Raw genomic sequence first — 21,399 nt, 5'->3', positions numbered from 1 at the left:
AAGACATGGTGGCACACCAAGAGTTAGGTTGCCCTTCAGATCCGCATAGGTAAGAAGGAGCAAGTTGGGATGTGAACTCAAGTTTGCTGGAGGTGGAATCCACATCTATGGAGTCTTGAGTCTCACTACCCCGCCTCTGTGCCCAGAAGAGGCTGATGACAATGGAGCTGGGGATGGGAGACAAGGCCTGAGTGCTGGCTTTCTTGGGTAAGATTCATCCATTCTCTCTCCTATTAACCATTTGCTTTCTGAGAACCATCTAGAAAAGACTCAGGCTTTGCATTCACACACTAGCATGAGCACTCATTCCAGTGTTCTGATGACTCTATGGAGTGGGAGCCTTCGGAGCGAAGCCTCCTCAGCTAACTTTTTCCAGATTATGGAAAATGAGTAGCTATAATGTCATCCTTTGCTTTTATAAATAACGGATTAAAGCAGAAATGTTAACGTGACAGTTTTTAAACTCTTCTAAAGTGACAGGTTTTCAACTTTTGTAGCTATACATCTTCTCAAAGCCACGAATAAAACTTTGATTTGTCCTATTAGTTTTGAATAAGAAATTATTTTTCTAACCCTAAAACAACATTGCAGCACTCCGCTAAGAATGAAACAACGGTTTGCTATTGACTGTGAGTGCTTCCGTTGTTCCACTTCCGGAGTGGAGATTTTGATAAAATGTGATACATTTTTAAATTTCAGATAATGGGAAGGCTTGGTGAGTCAGAGCAAGCTCTCCCTTTGACTAGAGAGAGGCAAGGAAGACCACCACAGTGAGGCCATTGCTCTGGGGCTGGCCTAGCAGGTGAAGTGCACCCTGCAGGTGTGAGACTCAATCCACCACCTTGCTGTGAGTTTGCTAAATTAGGTAACAGACAGGTCACTGCTCTTTCAAAAGTCCTATTTCAAAATTTTTAATTTATCCAAATCTAGTAATCCAGGCCGGTCACTAAGGGAAGTTGCAAATTAACTTACAATATTAAAAACAGTGATATCTTACTTGAGATAAAGGTGTAAGCGAGGTAAACAGCAGAGGTGAGAGATTTTGCCTTTTTCTTCTTTCTTTTAAAATAAAAGCACTCTATCCTTAGTTTAGATTGTTTTACAGCTCAATTGATAAGGTGTGTTCTTTTTTTTTGTGTTGTTGTTCAAGAAAATTTAAAAGCAACTAATTTAAATATGCAAAATTATCTTGAGTTGTTCATACGTGAACTTAAAAGCCGTGCAACACAGGAAAATTAAGTAATTATGCCTCCAAGTTATTTACTGCAATTAAGCTCATTTATCATATGCAAATTAGTGCAAACTGGTCTCATTAGTTACTAAATTACTCAATATGAGCTGAACAATGTAGCACTCCAGTTTGTAATGAAAAATCCCTGTAGAGGCAAGCAGTATCAATTAAGCTAATTTGCATATGCAAATATATTCACTAACTTTCTCTTTTTCTATATTTAGTTTTACATTTTCTTACCATTCCAGATCACACCAAGACTTTGAGGTCATTCACCTCTCTCAACTTATTCCATCACAGCTAAAGGAATTAATCTATTAATAGAAATCATTTACTTTAGCACTTATGTCCAGCAAGATACCATCTCACTAGGAATAATCAGGAGTGGGGATGTGGCTTCCTACAGATCCTTTCTTTTATACTTCTAAGTTCCAGTACACGAAAGATGACATTCTACCTCACCAATAACACAGCACACTTAACATCGCTCTCCGGTTCCTTTGAAAACATTAATATCAGGGGAAGAAGGAATGCTGACTAAGCTAGGTGTACATAACACGCACATTTTAGGTTTAATCATTTTCTTTTGCTTGGATATTTGATCAAACACTTTGTCCAGGCCCAGTTTTTGTTTGCTTGATGTGTATGCACTTGCAGAGGCCAGTGGCCCACATTGGGTGTTGTTCTCAGTCGATCTCCTCCTTATTGTTTGAGGCAAGGTCTCTCCTCAAGCCTGGAGCTGCCCATTATGCTAGGGTAGTTAGATAGGCACCTCTCAGAGATGCTGCTGCCTCTCCGAGCACTAGGATTACAGTTGTGCATCACCACACACAGTTGTTCACATGAGTTCTGGGGAGCACACTCACACCCACTGCTTGTTTTGCAATACTTTATTGGCTCATCCATTTTACCAGTATCTTGATCAGATGTTTAACATGAATATGTACATGCATACATATGTGTGTGTGTGTGTGTGTGTTATAAAATAACTTTTAATTTTAATTTTCTTTGCTGAAATGAATGAGATTGAAAAAGAGATCAACCACAGCATGGTTATTCTTTGTCTACTCCAACACTGCTATCTAGTTTTCTAAGATATTTATCTATCTATATTTCCAAGATGTTTTCTCTATCAGAACCCTTAATTTTTCTACTGTAATTAGCTGATCTCTGAGAGTAAAATAGTACTGTGACAAAAAGTATTTGTGTTACATCAAAGGTATATTATAAATATATATTTTTTATTACATCTGCCACTTTTTAATTTTTTTCCTGGCAGAAAACCAAATGTTCTCTTTTGACTAACAATTCTTTAAGATGGACCAATTAATCATGATTCTGGTGTATTCTATTTTCTAAACTTCAAAGCATGGCAAAACATAGGAATATAAATTCTGAAATAGTTTATTCTAAACCTGTTCCATGTCATCCTCTGTCAAAAGCACAGGTTCTTCATTCACTGAAGCAGGAATATCCTACTTTTCCACCTGCTAGGTTTGATTTTTATTGTCTTGACATTTTTAGGTGTGTATAGCAGTATTAATATGGAACATGTGAAAGTAATATCACAACTTTATATAACAATTATATAAACATTATTTACAGAGTAAAAAAAAAAAAAAACAAATGTTCCGCTAAGGGTACACAAGTAATTAAAGCATTCCATTCATAATTCTGGCACCTGAGGGAAAGCTATTCCAGTGGTTAATTTTATGACTTGCAAATATGATATTTGGTATTTTGTGTTTTGTTAATTTCTATGAAGTGAAACATAAATATTCAGCCTGATCCGTACACTGGGGGAGAAAAAAATAGCACTTGTAATTAAAAAATCTTATTTATTATTATTGTGTGTGTGGGGGGGTGCATGATGTATGGTGTATGCACCATAGTACATGTAGAGGTCAGATGGCACTCTGTTTCTCTCTTTCCACCTCTACATGAGACCTGAAGATGAATTCAGGTTACCAGGCCTGAGCGGTAAGCACCTTTACTGATGAGCCACCTCAATCTTTTTGTCCTAATGGGGCGGAAAGCATAAAGTAGGGACAATAAGTCCAAAGAGACTTGAAAAGCAAGAGCTAAATTCATGCTTAATCACATGCATATATTCAGAATAGGTCCCCATAATGACCTCCCAACATTCTGAGATTTTTCACTTGACTTGCCATAAAACGTGCAGTCCTCAGCTTCCACCACTTGCCTTCCCATCCCTCATCTACCTCATAAACATTGAAGAAAGTACACATCGACTTACGCCCTGTAGGCCAACTTCATAGACTCACACTTACAGGGCTGAAATCCCATGAGCCCACAACGCCTTACCCTAAAGATGCTGGGTTTATTGTAGCGGTGGCAGTTACTGATAAAGTATGTACAGTGGCCCCTGAGGCACACACTACATAATACTTGACCTCTGCCTTGACTGTATGTGCCAGTATTGAACCATCAGAGAGAACAATTAGACATGGAGAGAGAGAGAGAGAGAGAGAGAGAGAGAGAGAGAGAGAGAGAGAGAGAGAGAGAGAGAGAGAGAGAGAGAGAGAGAGAGAGAGAGAGAGAGAGAGAGAGAGAGAGAGAGAGAGAGAGGGAATGAATTTCCAAGGTCAGAATCATCACAAAGTTTAGAACTCTTCCCCTTTCAAAAAGTACAGATCTGGTCAAATTTTGAGAAAGGTCACATAACTCATTTTTCCTCGAAGTATTTGCGTTTGTGTGTGTGTGTGTGTGTGTGTGTGTGTACATATATATATAGTATATAATATAATATATTAAATATATACTACATATAACATATATTAAAACCATTACTGCCTGACAGTATGGAAATAATAAAAATAAGGAAGCCTTTCTTCATCTTTAAACTCCAAGAGGTATTTGGTATATATTTAAATGAAAATGCAATGGGGTACAGGTAGCAGGGAGGTTCGGTATGTGGTAAAGTCACAGACATTTCCTGAGCCCCACACTGGTATTATGAAATGAGTTCTTGTAACTCTATCATCCCCACAATTTGGTCATTTTCCTATATGTTTGGTTTTACTATAATATCTTACTTCTTCCTCTCATTATCACTGTGTCAGATACAGAAGTGAGTTATCTACTGCTACTATGACTTGGTTTCGTCAGCTTGAAAATATTCATGATGCCCATATCCCATAGATATATGAGGCACTCAAGATGACATGAGAAGGGGACATGGCACAATACATGAGAGTTTGCAAAATGTCAGTACATTCATGTTATTATATGGACCACACATTTATGATGTAAATGCAGAGGCGCACACACGAAAGCACACAAAGCTTGGTATTTGCACTAGAATTGCACATTTTTAGTTATAGTTGAAATAACTAATGTCAGAAAACTGGTTAAATAAATTGTGGTACATTCATATGATGTTTAGCTAATACATGGATAATAATGAAAATGATTCCGGATGGCCAGATGATATGAATATGGGATGTTTATCATATAAGGAAGGACAGATGAAAAACATATTAGAAAAGCAAATTACATAATAGAGCTAGTTTCCAGTACTCAAGAAATGCTTGATCCTGTGAACTTTAACATATAACCATATTCTTACCACATGCAAAATTATGTTCCCTTGACACCACTCTCGCGGCTATCACTCTACCCTACCATAGCCATCTGGATTCTTGTCCTGCCCTCCCTAGAGCTTGTCCTGCTTTTCTTCTGCACCTCATTCATCTATGCTATGCTTTCCTTGAACAAGACCATTGAGCATATCTAACTGAAGCCTGTATCCTCTCATCTACCCGGAGGATACTTGAATTCCTTTCTTCAGCAAAATCAAACTCTGGGCTTCCTCCTCCTCCTCTGTCATCTTTTCCTTGCCTAGTAACTGAGTGGCCACATGTACCAGGGATGCTTTTCCTTAACCTCTTCTCCTCCAGATCATTTCTATAGTCTTTGATCCGTTCCTTGACTGTTAAGTATTGGCCATCTATGCTCTAGGGATTTGGAGTTCCCAATCCCATTTTCAACGGGAGGCTCCATAGGACTTTAGACTAAGATCATGCCTAGAATTTCAACTCCTTACCTCATATCAACTCTGCATTTTGAGAAAATGTCTTTCAAAAGATGTAAGAAGGGGATCTTACCACATCCTATAGGGTCTGTGGTTATTAACCCTGTCACCTTCATCTGTCCTTGGTGTCCATGTGTTAATGCCTATCTCAGTTTTATGTGTTCCTGTCCATCTACAGGGCTCCAACTCAGAGATAGCTTTACTTTCTGTCTTGGGCTACTTATATCAGACTCTGACAACTCACCCAGAACTTCCCTTGGTCCTTCTTGCATAAAATCCTTTCCCAGCGGGTCATCACTATCTTGAGAATGGCACATGCACCTCCCATGTCAGCTCAGGGGGCCTGTAACACGTGGTTTGTATGACTTCTCCACCTTCACCACTCATGTGCTTCCTGTCCATGTGAACTGACTGGCCTATCAAACATCATACCAGATCTCCAAGTAAGCCCTGTGGTTATCTGTCTGCATCTCTCTGTATCTCACATGGTCCTTAAGAACTTTGCAATCCCATCTTTATGTCTTATGGGAAAAGCAAAGTGTGGATAGTTGAGAGTCCCTCTACACTCAACCACTATAACTTCTCTCTCTCTCTCTCTCTCTCTCTCTCTCTCTCTCTCTCTCTCTCTCCCTCTCCCTCTCTCACTTTTTTTTGAAACAGAGTTTCTCTGTGTAGTCTTGGCTGTCCTGGACTCACTTATAGACCAGGCTGGCCTCTATGTCACAAAAATCCACCTGCTTCTGCCTCCCGAGTGCTGGGATTAAAGGCATGTGCCACCACTGCCCGGCCTATCTCCTTCCTTTAAATGAATGTAAGCTAATTAAAGACAGTGACTTTCATATTTCCACTCAATATTTGAAAGCATAGAAGGATGGTAAGTTGTTATAAATCATAAGGGCAGAGATCAGATCTATAATCTGAATGGCAGAATTTTATCAAGTATTTGCAAGTGATGGAAGGGAATTAAAACCAAAGAAGGATTCCTTTCTAGACTCCATTAATCCCTTAGGGCCTACCAGAAAATTTTTTTCAAAAGAAAATGTGTGAAGTCCTCATGCATTTGTTGACTTTGGCACGAACATCAATCTGTGGACTAAAGAATTTCCTTGCTATTGAGGCAGATAACTAAAGAGAACTTGACAAAGGTTCTTTTGATCACAATTACCTTTAAGTCTAATACTGTAAAATTTTACAAAGAATTTATCATCCTTCCACTCTGCAACCACTGTGTTAAAATCAAATGCCATGAGAAGTTCCAATTTCTATGGCAATTTCAAGATTTTATAATTCACTTATACTTGACTATCTTGCTATTGTGACAGCATATTTACCAAGCTACCAATATAGCCCCTTAAAGACAACAGGCTCAAAAAAATCTACGGTGTGCAGGTCTATCTCGGATCTTTTATCTTAGATCTTTTTGACAAGAGGGTGGGTTTTTTCTTTAATCTGCACTCATCCCCGCCCCCTTTTTCTCTTTTTCTATACTCTGAGGACAAAAATTAGTATAATAATGTTGTAATGAGTTGTTCCAATATATAGAAAGGGCATTACTGTTCCTCTTAACATGTGTGTTCTTCAAACAATTTCCCTGGGTCCATCACTGCTCTTCATTTAACATTATTTCTAGGTCATGTTCATGACAGTCTTCTTAGCCTTCCCCAAGTGGTACCCAGCTAAGAAGGCTTCTCTTATAGCATGGTGTATGAGGACTATGTAAACAAGTGATGCCCAGCTATAGAGACACTCTTATAGCATGGTGTCTGAGGACAATGTAAACCAACTAAACATACTGAGAAGCCAACGCTCTCTTTTTAATGCCTGTATTATCTAAATAAAGCATAATGTTGAGCAGATATTTTTGGTAGCTGCCCTATGTGATATGTTTATACCAAATTACAATCAGCTCAAACTCTTACATTTTCTACTAGTTTTAAATTATTGTAACTCCTAAATTATACTCCTAAAAAACCCTGAAATCAGAAAACAATAATCTAGGATTCCTGTCTGAACTCCTCTTCTGTGGCTAGTTTAGGATTGAACATATCAGAATCTAATTAGCAATGGTCCTGTGTCACAAAAGAACCCAATATAGATCTGGCCCAGTGTACACAGAACATGCAATAGAGATCCTGATCCTGAACGAAGTATGTACAGGAAAGAAAAGGATAAAAACCAGAAGGTCTAAAGAGAAATGGGATCATTTCTGCATCCTTAAACGAACCTGCACTTACTGTAAAGTAACCCAAATGTTGTGCATGCAGCATCCTTCATAGTGAATAAAGAAACATCCCTTCTGAAATAATAGCAGATGTTAATTTAAGTCAGAAACAGAATAAGCTAAAGTAAGGCAAGACATTCAGTGACTTAAGTTTTCAATTGTGAACTATGATTTCTCACACAGCAAAATAGATGTGGCAAATCTAGGTGGAGACCAAGACCAAGACCAGCCTCTGGACACATGATGTGTGTGTGTGTGTGTGTGTGTGTGTGTGTGAGAGAGAGAGAGAGAGAGAGAGAGAGAGAGAGAGAGAGAGAGAGAGAGAGAGAGAGAGAGAGAGAGAGAGAGAGAGAGAGAGAGAGAGCAGGAGAGAGGGAGATTCTCAAGGGATGGTACAGTGACTGCACCAAGAACTGATCTTCAAGAAGTTCAGAATGAATTCCTAGTATTAGCAGGTAACATACTAGATTCAATGGTACTTAAGGGCTCTCTTTTTGCACTATTTACTTGCTTATCTCTGAATAGACAAAAGTATAGAAAGAACCACCACATTGTCTAAAAATCATCCTGGAACATGTGGAACTATGCAGATCCATGGTCCACAGATGAAGGCAGAAGCATTAAACACATGGTATAATCTTAAGGTGTATAATAAGGGGCTTAACTAAGATGCTAATCCAGGGATGAATTTTTCTCTGGCACTGGAGAACCACAACTTCATCCTAGTACCTTTCCCATCTATTTGTCAGGAAATGTGCTGGCAAGATCATTTTTTACTAGAGTTCTTTACTTAAATATAGGCTTAAAAATTCCACACTAAGCAGTTTTCTAAGTTGAGGAGGCAAACAGTAGGACCGAAAGCATTTAACAGATACAAACTCAAGCAAAGAACTTAAGTTTGGCCACACACACACACACACACACACACACACACACACACACACACACACACACAGGGGAGGGTGGAAAAGCCACAGTACTTTCACAACAAAACCCTGCTCTTCCGAAAAGCAACATGCAGCGCAGAGGACACATACATACTCACTCACAAACATGGCACACAGCCCATCACTACACACTGTGCATCAACTAAGTGCAATTTGTCTGAAGGATTACAGCACAGATGATACTTGCCCTCCCTTTCTCATTAATTTTCTCTCAAGGAATGGCTTTCTAAAAAGGAAAAGAAAAAAAAAAAAAACAAATTCATAAGGATTTGTGAATTCCCACATAAAATAACAGCAATCGAATACACATCTGAAATGAAAAGCTTACATAAGAAGAATACAAATATGAGAGTTTCTTGGTAAGAATGGCAGGAAGACTTTTTAGAGGTACCTGCAAAATGTGGCTTCCCAAGTGTGCTTCAAATACTTCAATGGCCAGTGCGCTGGGGCTCCGCCTTCGTTGTGCACCTATAACTTGAAAGAAAAGAGAGAGAGAGAGAGAGAAGAAGAAAAACAATTAAGTTGGAGCGCTGGTTTCAAAGCTTCACCTTAACCTCTCCCTGTTTGCATACTACTTTGCTGTAACACCAAGGAGTTCGGAAAGAAAGACTCCCTGCTGTCAGTTTGGGTTCCGAGGTGTTTGAACCTAAGTTTGGGTTGGATATCTACATCTATAAACTAAACAAACACCCCCCCCCCCCAAAAGCCCTCCAGTCTCAAAACTCCACCTTTTAGACTGAAGTAAAAATGCACAAACATTCATATTCCCTTAGAATAAATGAGTACAGTTTTCTCTAAATTATATTGTTATTTTTAAGCACTTACAGAGACAGGCCCACCCCGCCACCACTGCCTGAGCAAGATAAGCTTTTAAAACCTAACCAGGACACATCTAGTAGAGAGTACTCATGTGACTGTTCTGCAATTCAGATGGATCTGGTCAGTGTGCGCCTCCATCACTGGATGCTCGTGGTCTGAAGATGCCAATCATCACTGTCCTCCTACCTGAGGCCCATCTTGCTGGCACCTGACACTCAAGGGGGGCTCGAAACCACAGTGAACTTCAGACATTAGCATGGGTGGAATCCAGAATTGAGGGTCTTTTCTCCCCAGTATCTTAAATGCTCAGTGCCAGTTTGCTGGTCCATGAGGTGTTTATTGCTTCTTCTATGTTCTCAGGTGTCGTAAACACCATTTTGCTTTACAGAGACTGACAACAGGACATGGTCAGAGTTTTTTACATCGAGGAGAAAGATTTTCCATGTCCTTCTGCTTCTTCACACCCATTTGAATAGGAAACAATGCCAGAAGTCCTGGCTTTCCCACAGCTAAATCCTCTTCCAGCTAGTGGGCAAGACAAGCCTGTAAAATGGTACTGGAAGAACGCCAGTTCACTTTGGTCACCACACCAATCACTCCTACCGAAAGCCGAGTAGGGCTGCAACACCGGCGCATATGCCTAAGTGCCGTGTAGACACGGAAGCCTACTCCTAAGCATGAGAGGAGGTATCGAAAAGGTCCTTTGAAGATAGCATGAGAGCCAAGTGCCGTTATTACTGCAAGGGGAAAAGAGACATTTTTTCTCAATGGAAAATTTATAGAATATAATTGGAGGGTAATGATTAATAAAGAATACTCCAGCTGGAAGCCCTAGTCCCATATCCCTATTTGCTTCAGAAGTAAAACATGTAACTAATAATTTTCAAATGGAAAAAAAAAAGCCCTCTATTTCTCTTCTGAGATTAATCTTTATTGTAGGTGCAGACATAGGATTTTACTTTTTCATATTTAAATATATTTAGGCAGCACTGCTGCGTATGTGTGTGCATGTGCTTCTGATTAATTTTCTATTCTAACATGCACATTACTCCCTTCAAAACTCCTTTGGCATTTTTGACAATGCAGCTGTCTTGCTGAATACTGTTTTCAGTTTCCACAGTGTTAATTGCACATTATGGTAGCTTGGTGTGAATGATCCCACATGAATAAAATGAGCAGCTTTTTTTTTTTTTTTTTTTTTTTTTTTTTTTTTTTTTTTTTTAAGATTATGGGGATGGGTGGCTTTTAGAAGGGAGAAGAGGAGAGCTGAAAAACTTCTAAAATGTCCACTCCCTTTTGGAGGCAGTAATTAGGATTCAGAGTTTATTAATAGTTGAGAATTTGGGGAGATTTTTTTTTTCGATTACCAGGCTCAACATAAATAACTGCATGTCATTTAAAGAAGGATTAATGTTGGGCTTTAGATAACATAGACGAGTCTATGAATAACTCAATAAGGTGGGACTAAAAGTGTTCCAGCCAGTGACTTTAGAGAGCCCTCCAGCCTCTCAGGGAACGGAAGGAGACGCTTATTTACTAGAAGGCCCACAAGGCAAGCTCTCGCAAGAACAGATGGCAGCTCAAATGCTTCTAGAAGCCCAGAAACAGTTGTCTTGAATAACGCACAGGGATTATGCAAGCCTGGCTTCTGCTGGCCTTTCTTTTCCTGACTTTCCTTCACCACTGCTCAGGTTGTTCTACAAACGGATGTCTTTATCAGGTCTCGCATCCTTGACTTTGACCCGAGCACTTATTCTTTGTTCTCTAAATCCTCCGGAAGCCTGTGCGTGCATCCCACTAGCATAATATGCCAGCACCCTGGAAGTGGTTTCATGCTGTTCTACCCAATGGCGTTTTTACGACGCTGGAACTTCTCTTGATTTATCTGTTTTGCACTTACGCAGGTGATGTGGGGCTGTAATGACAGCTCCTAATTTTACAACCAACATAAATATGTTAAACAGGAGCCCATTATGCCCCTGGTAGGAGCCCTGCTTTAACTCTGGCATTGTTGGTAACTGAAAAGATGTTAGATGTGGACTTCTCCTGCACTTCTCCTTGGGTATGTACATTTTCGGAGTTGGTGGGCTTATAACCCTGGGACAATGGGAACAGTTATTTTGTTTTCCTGCATTAATCTCACTGAGTTTGCATAGTATCACTAGTGCCAAGGGGAACTAAAGGGCATGACCTCGGTGAAGTCTGCTCTCTTCTGCACAGTAATCTGCTTCATGAAAATGTCTCTGGCTTCTTTGTGTAAATGGTTACACTTTCCCATTCATTTGGCAGCTCCCACACAACAGTGTCAAGGTACTAGGTGGTTGCTTTTCCCTATTTCACCTGCTAATAATATACTCCATTTACCAGTTTATTTAATTAAGTGACTACTTTCAAAACTGAGAGAACAATAAATTAATAAACTCATCCATAAGCAGGACACTACTAAATCAATGGAGAATACTTTCTATTGTCTGTGAAGACTGTTACTAACTCACTGATAAAAAGGAGAGATGAAGAATTCAAAGAGCCTGTATGAACTGTTAAAGGAAAGCAGGCATGAAATATAATTCAACTTCAAAATCTATTCAGCATTTGCTAAGTGCCCATTTAATGTTGAAATCTTTAGCTAGGAAGTGGTGACTAGTGTTGGGAATCAGTAAATAAATACAAGAAAATCTTCATCAGCTATGACTAGGCCCGGCTTGAAATTATCCTCAGAAAGTGCCAGTCTCTCATATTTTGTAGAGGCTAAAAAGGAAACACCCAGAGTTTTAGAGATTTTTGAATGGAAGAAATGTGCAGTGGAAAGTATTATTTATTATTTTCAAAGAAGTCAATTTTAGGAAATCCTGATCTTACGTTTCAGAAATCAACAGTGATGTGAGAAGGTGTGGGGACCAGACATTTGGCTTAGGTCTCATTGGAAAGTAGATGGCACCCAAGGAAACCAGTTTATAACACAGAATTTAAAAAATTAGTTTTGCCCCTCAACAATGTCAGCCAAAATATTCTAGTCTGGACCTTGGCATAACTGCAAATGGTATATCCAGGAATTAATTCTGTGCAATAAAATACAATCCTCTTTCAAAAATCCACTACCATCACCCCCAGTCATATTCCGAACTGGTACTTCATGCCTCTGGGGATAACGTGTAGAGGGCTGGGCATTAGCACTCAGTGGGAGTTTGACCTATTCAGCCAAAAGGTCACTTGCCATGGAAGAATCCATTAGAGGTAGAAACAGGACAGCTCGGTAGACACACATAATGAAAGCAGTGAAGTCATGGGCTCTGGTTGCCTTGAGGCCAGCTCTGCCCTTTTCCTTCCTAGCCCTCCACATGCAGGGCCCTGACCAGCACACCTCATAATGCAAGGGGCGGCCACAGGCAGGGAACTGCAGAGAGCCTGCTGCCAAAGGAAGGGTTCACCTTAGAAAAAAGAAAGTGGGCACTGGTGGACAAGAAGCTCATTCGAAGTCAGTCTCACCCCATTTCCTGACATTGTGACCCAACATCAAGTTCTACTGGTGACATGGTAGGAAAGGACCTCTCCACCTAGAGAAAGGTATGGCCATCCCCCATGGCTGCCTTCTGAAACTTTCCTACCTGTCCACCCCACATGGCTGCGCACTGAGTGTGGGGAAGGGAAGCCCAAAGGACAAGGTTGATAGCATCTCCTGGCCTCACCCCTAGAGCTACAGGACTTGGACTCAGCAAAGCCAGGGCCTGGGACAGAATGGAAGACAGAATACATAATGAGTCTTTCCATGGCTACCAGTGAAAAGAAAAGGGATTTCCCTTGAAGAATCTCAATCAGTGTCCCTCACTGTTGGGTCAGGGAAGTCAGAGAGAACTTTCTCCAGGAAATAGTGGTTAGAAGGTACAGGTATGCGTGTGTGTGTGTGTGTGTGTGTGTGTGTGTGTGTGTGTGTGTGTGTGTGCATCTGTGCCTGTGTGTGTGCACATGTGCATGTGTGTGTGTGTGTACTGAGAAATTCCACTATCTTTATGTAACATTACACCAAATCCTATTTCTGAATCCAGCCCACACAGTTATTCCCAGGGCCCACAAGTTCCCATTTAACTAACCTCTTTGGTGTTTTGAGTGTGCCTTATACACAAGGAACTGCCAGTTTAGAGAAAAGATGCTAAAATGGGGCTCAGTACCAGATCAGCTCACAGCAGTGCTAAAACTAAAGCTGCAAAGGGAAGGCCAGGTGCGCCATGGAAGACACAGGTGTTCTTATGGCATGGCACACACCTGGTAAAGATTGAAAATGAATACTTGTTAAGTTCTCCCCAAATGCTCTTGCCAAGGTTAGTTCCTGCCATTTAAAATTTAGGTCAGAGAAGAAAAATAGCTGTTGCATTGTTAACAAGGCAAGGCCTGACTAAAAATACTTCTAAGAGCTAGGCATGGTAGCACAAACCTTTAACCCAGCACTCTGGAGGTCGAGGCAGGCAGATTTCTGTGAGTCTATGGCCAGCCTGGTCTATATAATGAAAATCAAGACAGCCAGAGCTACATAGAGACACTCTTCTAAAATTAAATTGAATTGAATTGAATTAAAATTAAATAAAAATAAGGGGCTGGAAAAATGGCTCACTGGTTTAAAATACTTGATGTTCTTGCAGAGGACCCAGGTTCAATTCTCAGCACCAACATGATGGCTCAAAACCATCTGTTACTCCAGTTCCAGAGGATCTGATGCCTTTTTCTGGCCTCCACTGGCATGTACGAGGTTCACACATGTAAGTGCAGGCCAAATACCCATACATATAAAATAAAATAAATATATCTAAAATTTAAAATTATTATAATAAAAACCCCAATATGCTGGGACAATGCATTCTTGGCTTATTTTTAAATTTGTATATTATTTTAATATTTTTCTAAAGTTCACAATCTGAGTTCCAGAACCTACTGAACATTACAGAGCACTACCAAGGCAAAAATGAAAAAAAAAGAGGCACTAATTCCAAGGAAATAATTGGAACTTTAAACAGTCCTAGGCTAACTGGAAAGTTCTCTGATGTAACACATTTGCATTTCTCCTACAATTTAAGTATGTGTTGGCTGCACTGGAGAAAGTACAGATTGGTTTCAGTGAAAGAATTAGGAATGATATGACTGGAAGATTTAGTGCTTGCACATGGGTTGCTGCCCAGGGAGGAAGGAAACCATGCCTGCCCTTCTCAAGGAACCATGCATGCTCTGTTTCAGCTACCACATACCAGGGAAGATGTGTATTCCCACTTCTCTCCTGAAGAACTGACGAGATTCGTATGATGTCTGCAAAAGGTGTTTGCAATTTTCTGTTTCAAAATGGCATGGTCTGAAGCTGTCACAGCATCCACGTTCCCTGTCTCTCTTCACCAGCTTTTCGTGTACTCGATCACCAACAAATTGCAGCTTCTTTGTGGTGGAAAGGCTCCCTTTAAAATATTCACTTTCTACACTTCACTGTTTATTTCCACTGGAGGAAATAATTCCCAGGTAGGTACTACAGTATCTGCAGTTAACAAGATGATAAAATGCCCTTTGCCCAGCAATCTGGGAGTTCCTATGTCGGCTACTCTTTGTAAGATCCTCACATGGTCATTTACAGAGTGGTTAGCATTTGACCGGAGAATCAACATGGAACTCTGACAATGGAGCTCTTAAGGCAGTGGCTTAAGCAGTGTCTGGAGTGAGAGTACCTGAGAGTAGCCTTCACCATCGAAGCCTAAAAGTCCATATCCTCAGGAAAAAACGGGCATGATCTGCGGCGAGGCTGAGCCTCAGGGAGTGAGGGACATGATGGCTCCCTTAAGAGATGCCAAGGCACATGAGAGATCACGCTTTATATTCCTAAGATCCCCAAAGTAAATGCTGCTAATTCAGAGAGGACTTTTTAAAAATAAACTTTATGATTCAATCATTCCTATTTCACTTTCCTTATTATTTTAAAACAATTGCATGTGTAACTAAAACACACACACACACACACACACACACACACACACACACACACACAGTACTGTTTATCAAGGACTTGAGTCCAGAACTACCTAAAGGGTAACAACGTTTTTTTTTCTGGGTATATTTTTTGGCTTCATAAATCTGATTTTGGTTGTATTGGAGTTAATTAAATTCCTTCATATAGTTGAGGGAATGAGAGTTTCTTAGTTTTCTTTACAAAACAAATAAAAGATTAAAAAAAATCTGTCAAGCCAATAATCAATTCCTCCACATAGATTCTCAGAAATACAGCAAGTGTTGCGTTGTATCCCTCTCACCCTGCAGACATTATAAAGAGGCTACAGGATGAAGAATTAGGAGCCAGGAGCCTTGAGTTTTACTGATGCTCTCATTTATTCTGGCTCAGGGATACTGTACTAAATACACCTTGAGCCCCACCGGGAAGCAGGCACTTGGCTGGCTCAGTACCTGACAGTGATCCAGAGTTCCCTGAAGAATGCAGACACATGTGTTGGCAGGTCATGTGAAAGGCTACAGGCCTATATGCCATCCTGCAAGAATGTTCTCAGCTTGCATGTACAGCCATCAGGCTCTCCTTTGGAGAGAGCTCTCATCCTGTTTAATCTTCTCTTCACCCCTGAACCACACCATGCTACAGACCACCTGCTCCAGGCGTGTCAGACAGAATTACCAAGCATCTCTCACACGAAGGTGCCACATATTCTCTGACCAAAGGAAAAGAAAGAAGATGCCCCAACTCTGGAATTTGAATAGAGCACTAGCTTGTCCTTCAGCCAGAGGGAAGCATCTTCCACGAATACACTAAAAAATATTTTTTGCGAGATTAAATTTTTAGTGGGGGTCAGATTTGGCGCTGTCCCATTGGGGGGTGGATTCTAGTTCTCTCTCATTTTGCAAGCTGTCTTACAAGTCCTTCTGATGAGCTGCTTCCAGCTGCAGCACCTCCTAACCTCAGTGGCACCAGACAGATGCAGGCTCCGCCTCCCAGTCAGAGTGATGCCCATCACTAGTCAATCTGCTTTAGCTGCACTACTGGTAGAACAAAAAGAGCTCATCAGTTAGTTAACTTCTTCCTCTCCATCTGATCCAGGGCTCTATGTAATGACTTTTGTGCCATCTACTCCAAATACCAAGGTACTTGGTACACCCTCACGACTTCTCATGTCTAACAGCCATCGTCCTCTGGCCTTCCTTGGACACACATACAAAGGGGGAGGAAGAAACCTCAGGTCTTCAGGAAGCAGCTTGATTTCTTCTGTGAGGAAAAGAAGGCAATGTCTCCTGCCTTCTCTACATCTCCTCTCCTTCATCCATTCATGTTTTCATTCATTCTTTCTCTGTCTTCCCTGCCCCTCTTCCTCCTCGTCTTCTCTCTGGCTCTTGGACCACATCAATGCCTGGCAGCAAGCTGAGTAACTTTTCCTCTGCTAAAGAAACCATCATTGTCAAAAGTTCACAAAGCAGTGGGTCCAGGGAGGGGCTGGGTCAAAAGACAAGGCTCTGCTTGTAACAGCACTTGCACCTGCTCTGGGGGTCAATCTGGTCCATTTTCAAAGCTCAACCATTCTCATATGATAACTCAATGAAGGCATATGGTATGAAAGACACTAGTTGTCCATCTTCATGTCTAGAAGGAAGGTAGAAGCATCCATACAAAATACTTCAAACCCCTACCCAGATCTAGCCAATGGACAGGACATTCTCCACAGTTGAGTGGAGAGTGGGGTCTGACTTTCACAGGAACTCTGGTGCCCCATATTTGACCACGTCCCCTGGATGGGGATGCCTGGTAGCACTCAGAGGAAGAATAGCAGGTTACCAAGAAGAGATTTTGATACCCTATGAGCATATACAGGAGGAGGAGGTCCCCTTCAGTCATAGTCATAGGGGAGGGGAGTAGGGAAAATGGGAGGAAGGGAGGAATGGGAGGACACAAGGAATGGGATCACCATTGAGATGTAATATGAATAAATCAATAAAATTATAAAAACAAAAACAAAACAAAACAAAAAACCCCAGAATATTTGCTGAGCCTCTCTGCTGTGCCCAGGCTCTGTGTCAAAAGGCATAGTAATGCGAAGGTACCACTGTGACTCTCTGGATGAACAGAACACTGTGTAGAGACTGACAAACAAATGAATAAAACACAGAAAATGGGTAGATGAAACCAGGATGGATTGGGAATTGCGGAAGAACAGATAGCCCACAGTTGAGGCTGCATGGCAGAAGAACTACAGTAGTCGGGCCTCTGGGGTCCGCTGTCAGACACAAAGGCAACAGCTGTACATGCCAGGTTCTGGCCTCATCACATTGTCTGCTCCACATTGTCTTTCTTTAGCTGCATCGCCAGTGGACTGTCAAACCCTCAGACACCTCCACTACACCCTAGCCTTCGTGGGACTAACTCTGAAGCCAAATAGCCACAACACCTCACCCAGAAGGACCAGTGTGCACTCAGTGCTAGCGGACAACCCTAACTTTAGAATTGTATTCTCTATTCGGTTCCACGCCGCTGCTTTCATTGTAGTCTCTGTGGCACACAGTCCCGTCTTGGCATTCCAGCTCAGTACCCTGTGAGTCACTTAGGAGACTGCTACACCATCCGGAAGTCTGAGTGGTACAACATTGACTCAGGCCCCCTTAAGTAGGGTGTCTGACTCAGAGGCTGTCTATCCCTGCTGCCTGGAGGTGGGGGGGGGGGGCTCACTGTGAGGATTCATATTACTGGATGGCAGCTTTGCACAGAAGAAAGGATTTGGGTTCTGGAGTTAATGAAATTCAGTGTTAAATCCCGTTTATCCCAAATTAGCAGGGTCTTACTGGGAAATTAGGCCCCATGGACCTCAGTTTCTACTGCCTCTTATAGCAATTGTGGGGACTTAGGATGTGCCCCATCCAACTTTAATTTTCCTGGAATTTACATAGTGCCTGTCCCTTTGCTAGCTCTTAACCTTGACAAACCAGAGGATTCAGGCTGTATTATTACACATTAACTATGGATCTCAGAGCACAGAAGGCACAAAATAAATAGTGAATAAATAAACACTTCCCAGCATGGTACCCAACCCATCGGAGGTGCTCAGTGCACTGCTGTCACTTCTTGCTAAGGAGAATAGATATAACTGAAGACAATCTCCTGGTGGCTATTTTTACCCACAGTTTAATGAAAAGAGCAGGGGTTTTTCTGTGTATGTTGTCACTAGCCCCTGCCTTTCCTAAAGCATGATGTCATATTTACAGTGTTATCACACACCCTGTGGAACCAACTACAATCAGGGCCTCAAACCAGCACAAACATTTCCCACACACTTGGGTGAAGAGCTAGCAGTGATTCACCAAGTGTCAGCTATTGCCCAGTGAATTTTCCTCTGAAGGAGTCCCTCATACCCTGTTCCACCTGTAACTGACATTTATTTTATGAAGCTGAATGCCTCACACACAAGCTGATTAGGTAAACACATATAGCCACCACTGCTAGAAACCAAAAACAGCTCTTAGATCCCACCAACTTCCCTCAGATTTCACACAAACAAAGACAGCAGGATTACCAGTGCTAACTAGGCGGCAGCTTGACTAACAAGCTCCCCCACTGGGTAGATTTTGGTAGGCTACAGGGGAACTTGGGTAAAGTTTAAAAGGAAACTAGAGAGATGGACACCACTTAAAGTATGTGAACCTGCCAACAGGTTCACAAGACACAGACTTGGAACCAGGGCAGCACAGTCAGATTCAGTTGGGTGTTCAACATTCCCATGACATATATTAAAAAAATTTGACCTGCTACTTAGATGCAAGGCTGACCTCAAGCCTTTAGGAAAAGGTTTCAGAGGCTTCTAACATCTTTCTCTGAATAACAAAGCTGTTTAAGCAAACCCTCATCCAAACACAATATTAAAACATAAAGCTTTGTGCATATAATTATAGAAACTTCTAGAGACAGAAAGCCATAGATCTCAGGTCAAGAACTCTTGCTTCAGACAAGAACTAAATAATCACATAGACCCTGGCCCATCAGCAGGACTGAACAACCGATTCACTCGATGAATGAGTAAGTAACCCAATGAATGCCCAAGTGAATGAATGCAAGGAGGTTCAGAGACAGAATATACAGCCAAAGCAGACACTTGTGTTCTCGGCGGAGACTGGGAGACTGAAAGAAGCAGCCAGTTAGTGGGTTTATTCACAAAAAAATTGCCTTGTGGAATTATACACAGCTCCGCCCCTTCTAAATGCAGACAGAGGGAGGAAGGGAAAAAGATAATGAAGGTTTGCAAATGAAGTGGGTACAACTGTGCAATCAATCAACGTTTTCTGAAAAAGAATTTGCATCACTTGCCAAAAATCTGAACTGAACAACTGAACTAGAATTCTGATGAGAACGGACTTTGCCACTAGCCAGTCATTTTAATGCAGGCTCCAGCTGTCTTGCGTGCCTTTCCAGAAAGTCACGGGTCTCCTCAGTGTGGTAGGTTCGAACATGGCAATTTATGTTGCCGTGTTGACTCTCCTCATATACCTTTATTAAGGCTTTTCTCTGGGCCAGGGTTTATGTTAGTTGGAAAGAACACATGTCAACTGTTCATGCGAGTATCAACCGAGGGCCTACTAAGTGGCAGGCAACGGGCCATCAAAGGCTGAAGGCACGGAATGAGTGGCTCTGCATTCCTGTGGGGGAATCTAGGCCATGATGACAGTCACAGTGCACACACATCTGCAGGTAAGAAGCAGAGCAAAGAACAGTGGAGGAAGGTGGCAGAGGAACACGGTTCCAGGCATCTGTGCATAGGTGGGGAGGTCAGAGACGCCCCCCTAAGAATGTAAGGGCAGGAAGAGGAAGAGCAAATCTTAAAGGTCCCAACATGTGAAAGAATTGTCAGGTCTAAACTATGACAAAGAAGCAACCCTCTCAGGAATATAAAGTCTAGGAGAGAAGAGGAGAGAAATGGGCGTCTAGGTCGAGTTCAGGAGAAGAAACCTGCAACCTTAGTGAAATCAAAGATTGAAAACCCAGAAGAAATAGTTGGGTTTCAAAAGGTGTGTTTTTACTGTTTGCGTTGGGGTCGGGGAAGACGACTATATGCAAAGAAAGGAATAAAATGCCCACAATATGGGAGATTCGTGCACAGGGGAAGAAATGGCAGCGGGTACCTGTGTGCCACCCCAATCACAGACTGCCTTAAGAATACCGCAGAGGACATCACAGCCTGTGCACAGTCCTGGGAATTCCCTCAGAAAGTGTGAGCAGGACTGGGTAGTGCGGGAGACCTGAGCTGAATGTATTAGCAGGAGAGTGTGAGAGGGGAGGCTTGTGTGTGGAAGAAGGCCGAGAGCATTGCCGTTGCAAAGTCTAGGCAGGAAATGGAGAGGAGTTGTCCCTAAGAAGTTAAGACTGTAGAGAGGAGTTAAGTCCTGAGGCTATTTCACAAGCACAGCTAGGACAGCTTTGTGATCAGTAAGGGTAAAGAAAGTATTTTGGGTTCTAGGGGTCTGGACTAGCAAATGTCATCCTCAACGACAGGTGACTTCAGAAAGGAAAAGGGGTTGGGGAAACATGGGCTGCTGAATGGGAGGGAGGGGTGCTCAAGATTTGCTCATCGTCATGCTCATTGGGCTGTGGCTTAGGATTGAGGCTTTACTAGGAATGATAACTTCACACACACACACACACACACACACACACCCCTCCACCACGTCTATCACCTCTACCACCACCATCACCACCTCCTCCACCACCACCATGACTACCACCACCACCATAAAAACAAAAGTGACTAGACTGTATCTTGATAGCATAAGGACAGGATGGAGTTCATATCTCTAACACCCACATAAAAAGCTAGGCGTAGCAGCACACGTCTGTAGTCCTAGCACTAGAGAGGTAGAAATAGGCAGATCTCTGCAGCTCGTTAGAAGCCTGTCTGTCCAAATCAGCAAGTTTCAGATTAGTGAGTGAGCATCTTTCAAAAAACTAAGGTAGGGAGATACCCGATACCAACTCAGGCCTTCACACACATGCATGTGCACATATGTACATACATTCCTCACCAAACATATGCATACGCCAAATGAAGACTGTAATAAGTTAAAATAACTAGAATGTTTAGAGAGAGAGAGAAAGAGAGAGAGAGAGAGAGAGAGAGAGAGA

General features: G+C 41.7%; 1 protein-coding gene across 13 annotated transcripts in view; it reads right to left on the bottom strand.

Annotated features, from left to right (window-relative positions):
• Npas3 (neuronal PAS domain protein 3) overlaps positions 1–21,399 on the bottom strand; it is an 845,822-nt gene that overhangs the window by 427,337 nt on the left and 397,086 nt on the right. For 8 of the 13 annotated variants that reach the window (XM_051146005.1, XM_051146022.1, XM_051146041.1 and 5 more), the window contains one exon: positions 8,845–8,927. In XM_051146005.1, the coding sequence (XP_051001962.1) occupies positions 8,845–8,927 (83 nt within the window). The remainder of the gene's footprint in view (positions 1–8,844; positions 8,928–21,399) is intronic. The other 5 variants (XM_051146014.1, XM_051146032.1, XM_051146049.1 and 2 more) reach the window with 1 other exon arrangement.

This window comes from Acomys russatus, chromosome 1, assembly GCF_903995435.1.
Source record: "Acomys russatus chromosome 1, mAcoRus1.1, whole genome shotgun sequence".
Lineage (NCBI taxonomy): Eukaryota > Metazoa > Chordata > Mammalia > Rodentia > Muridae > Acomys > Acomys russatus.
The sequence above is the reverse complement of the archived record's forward strand: the minus strand, read 5'-3'. Positions and strand labels throughout refer to the sequence as shown.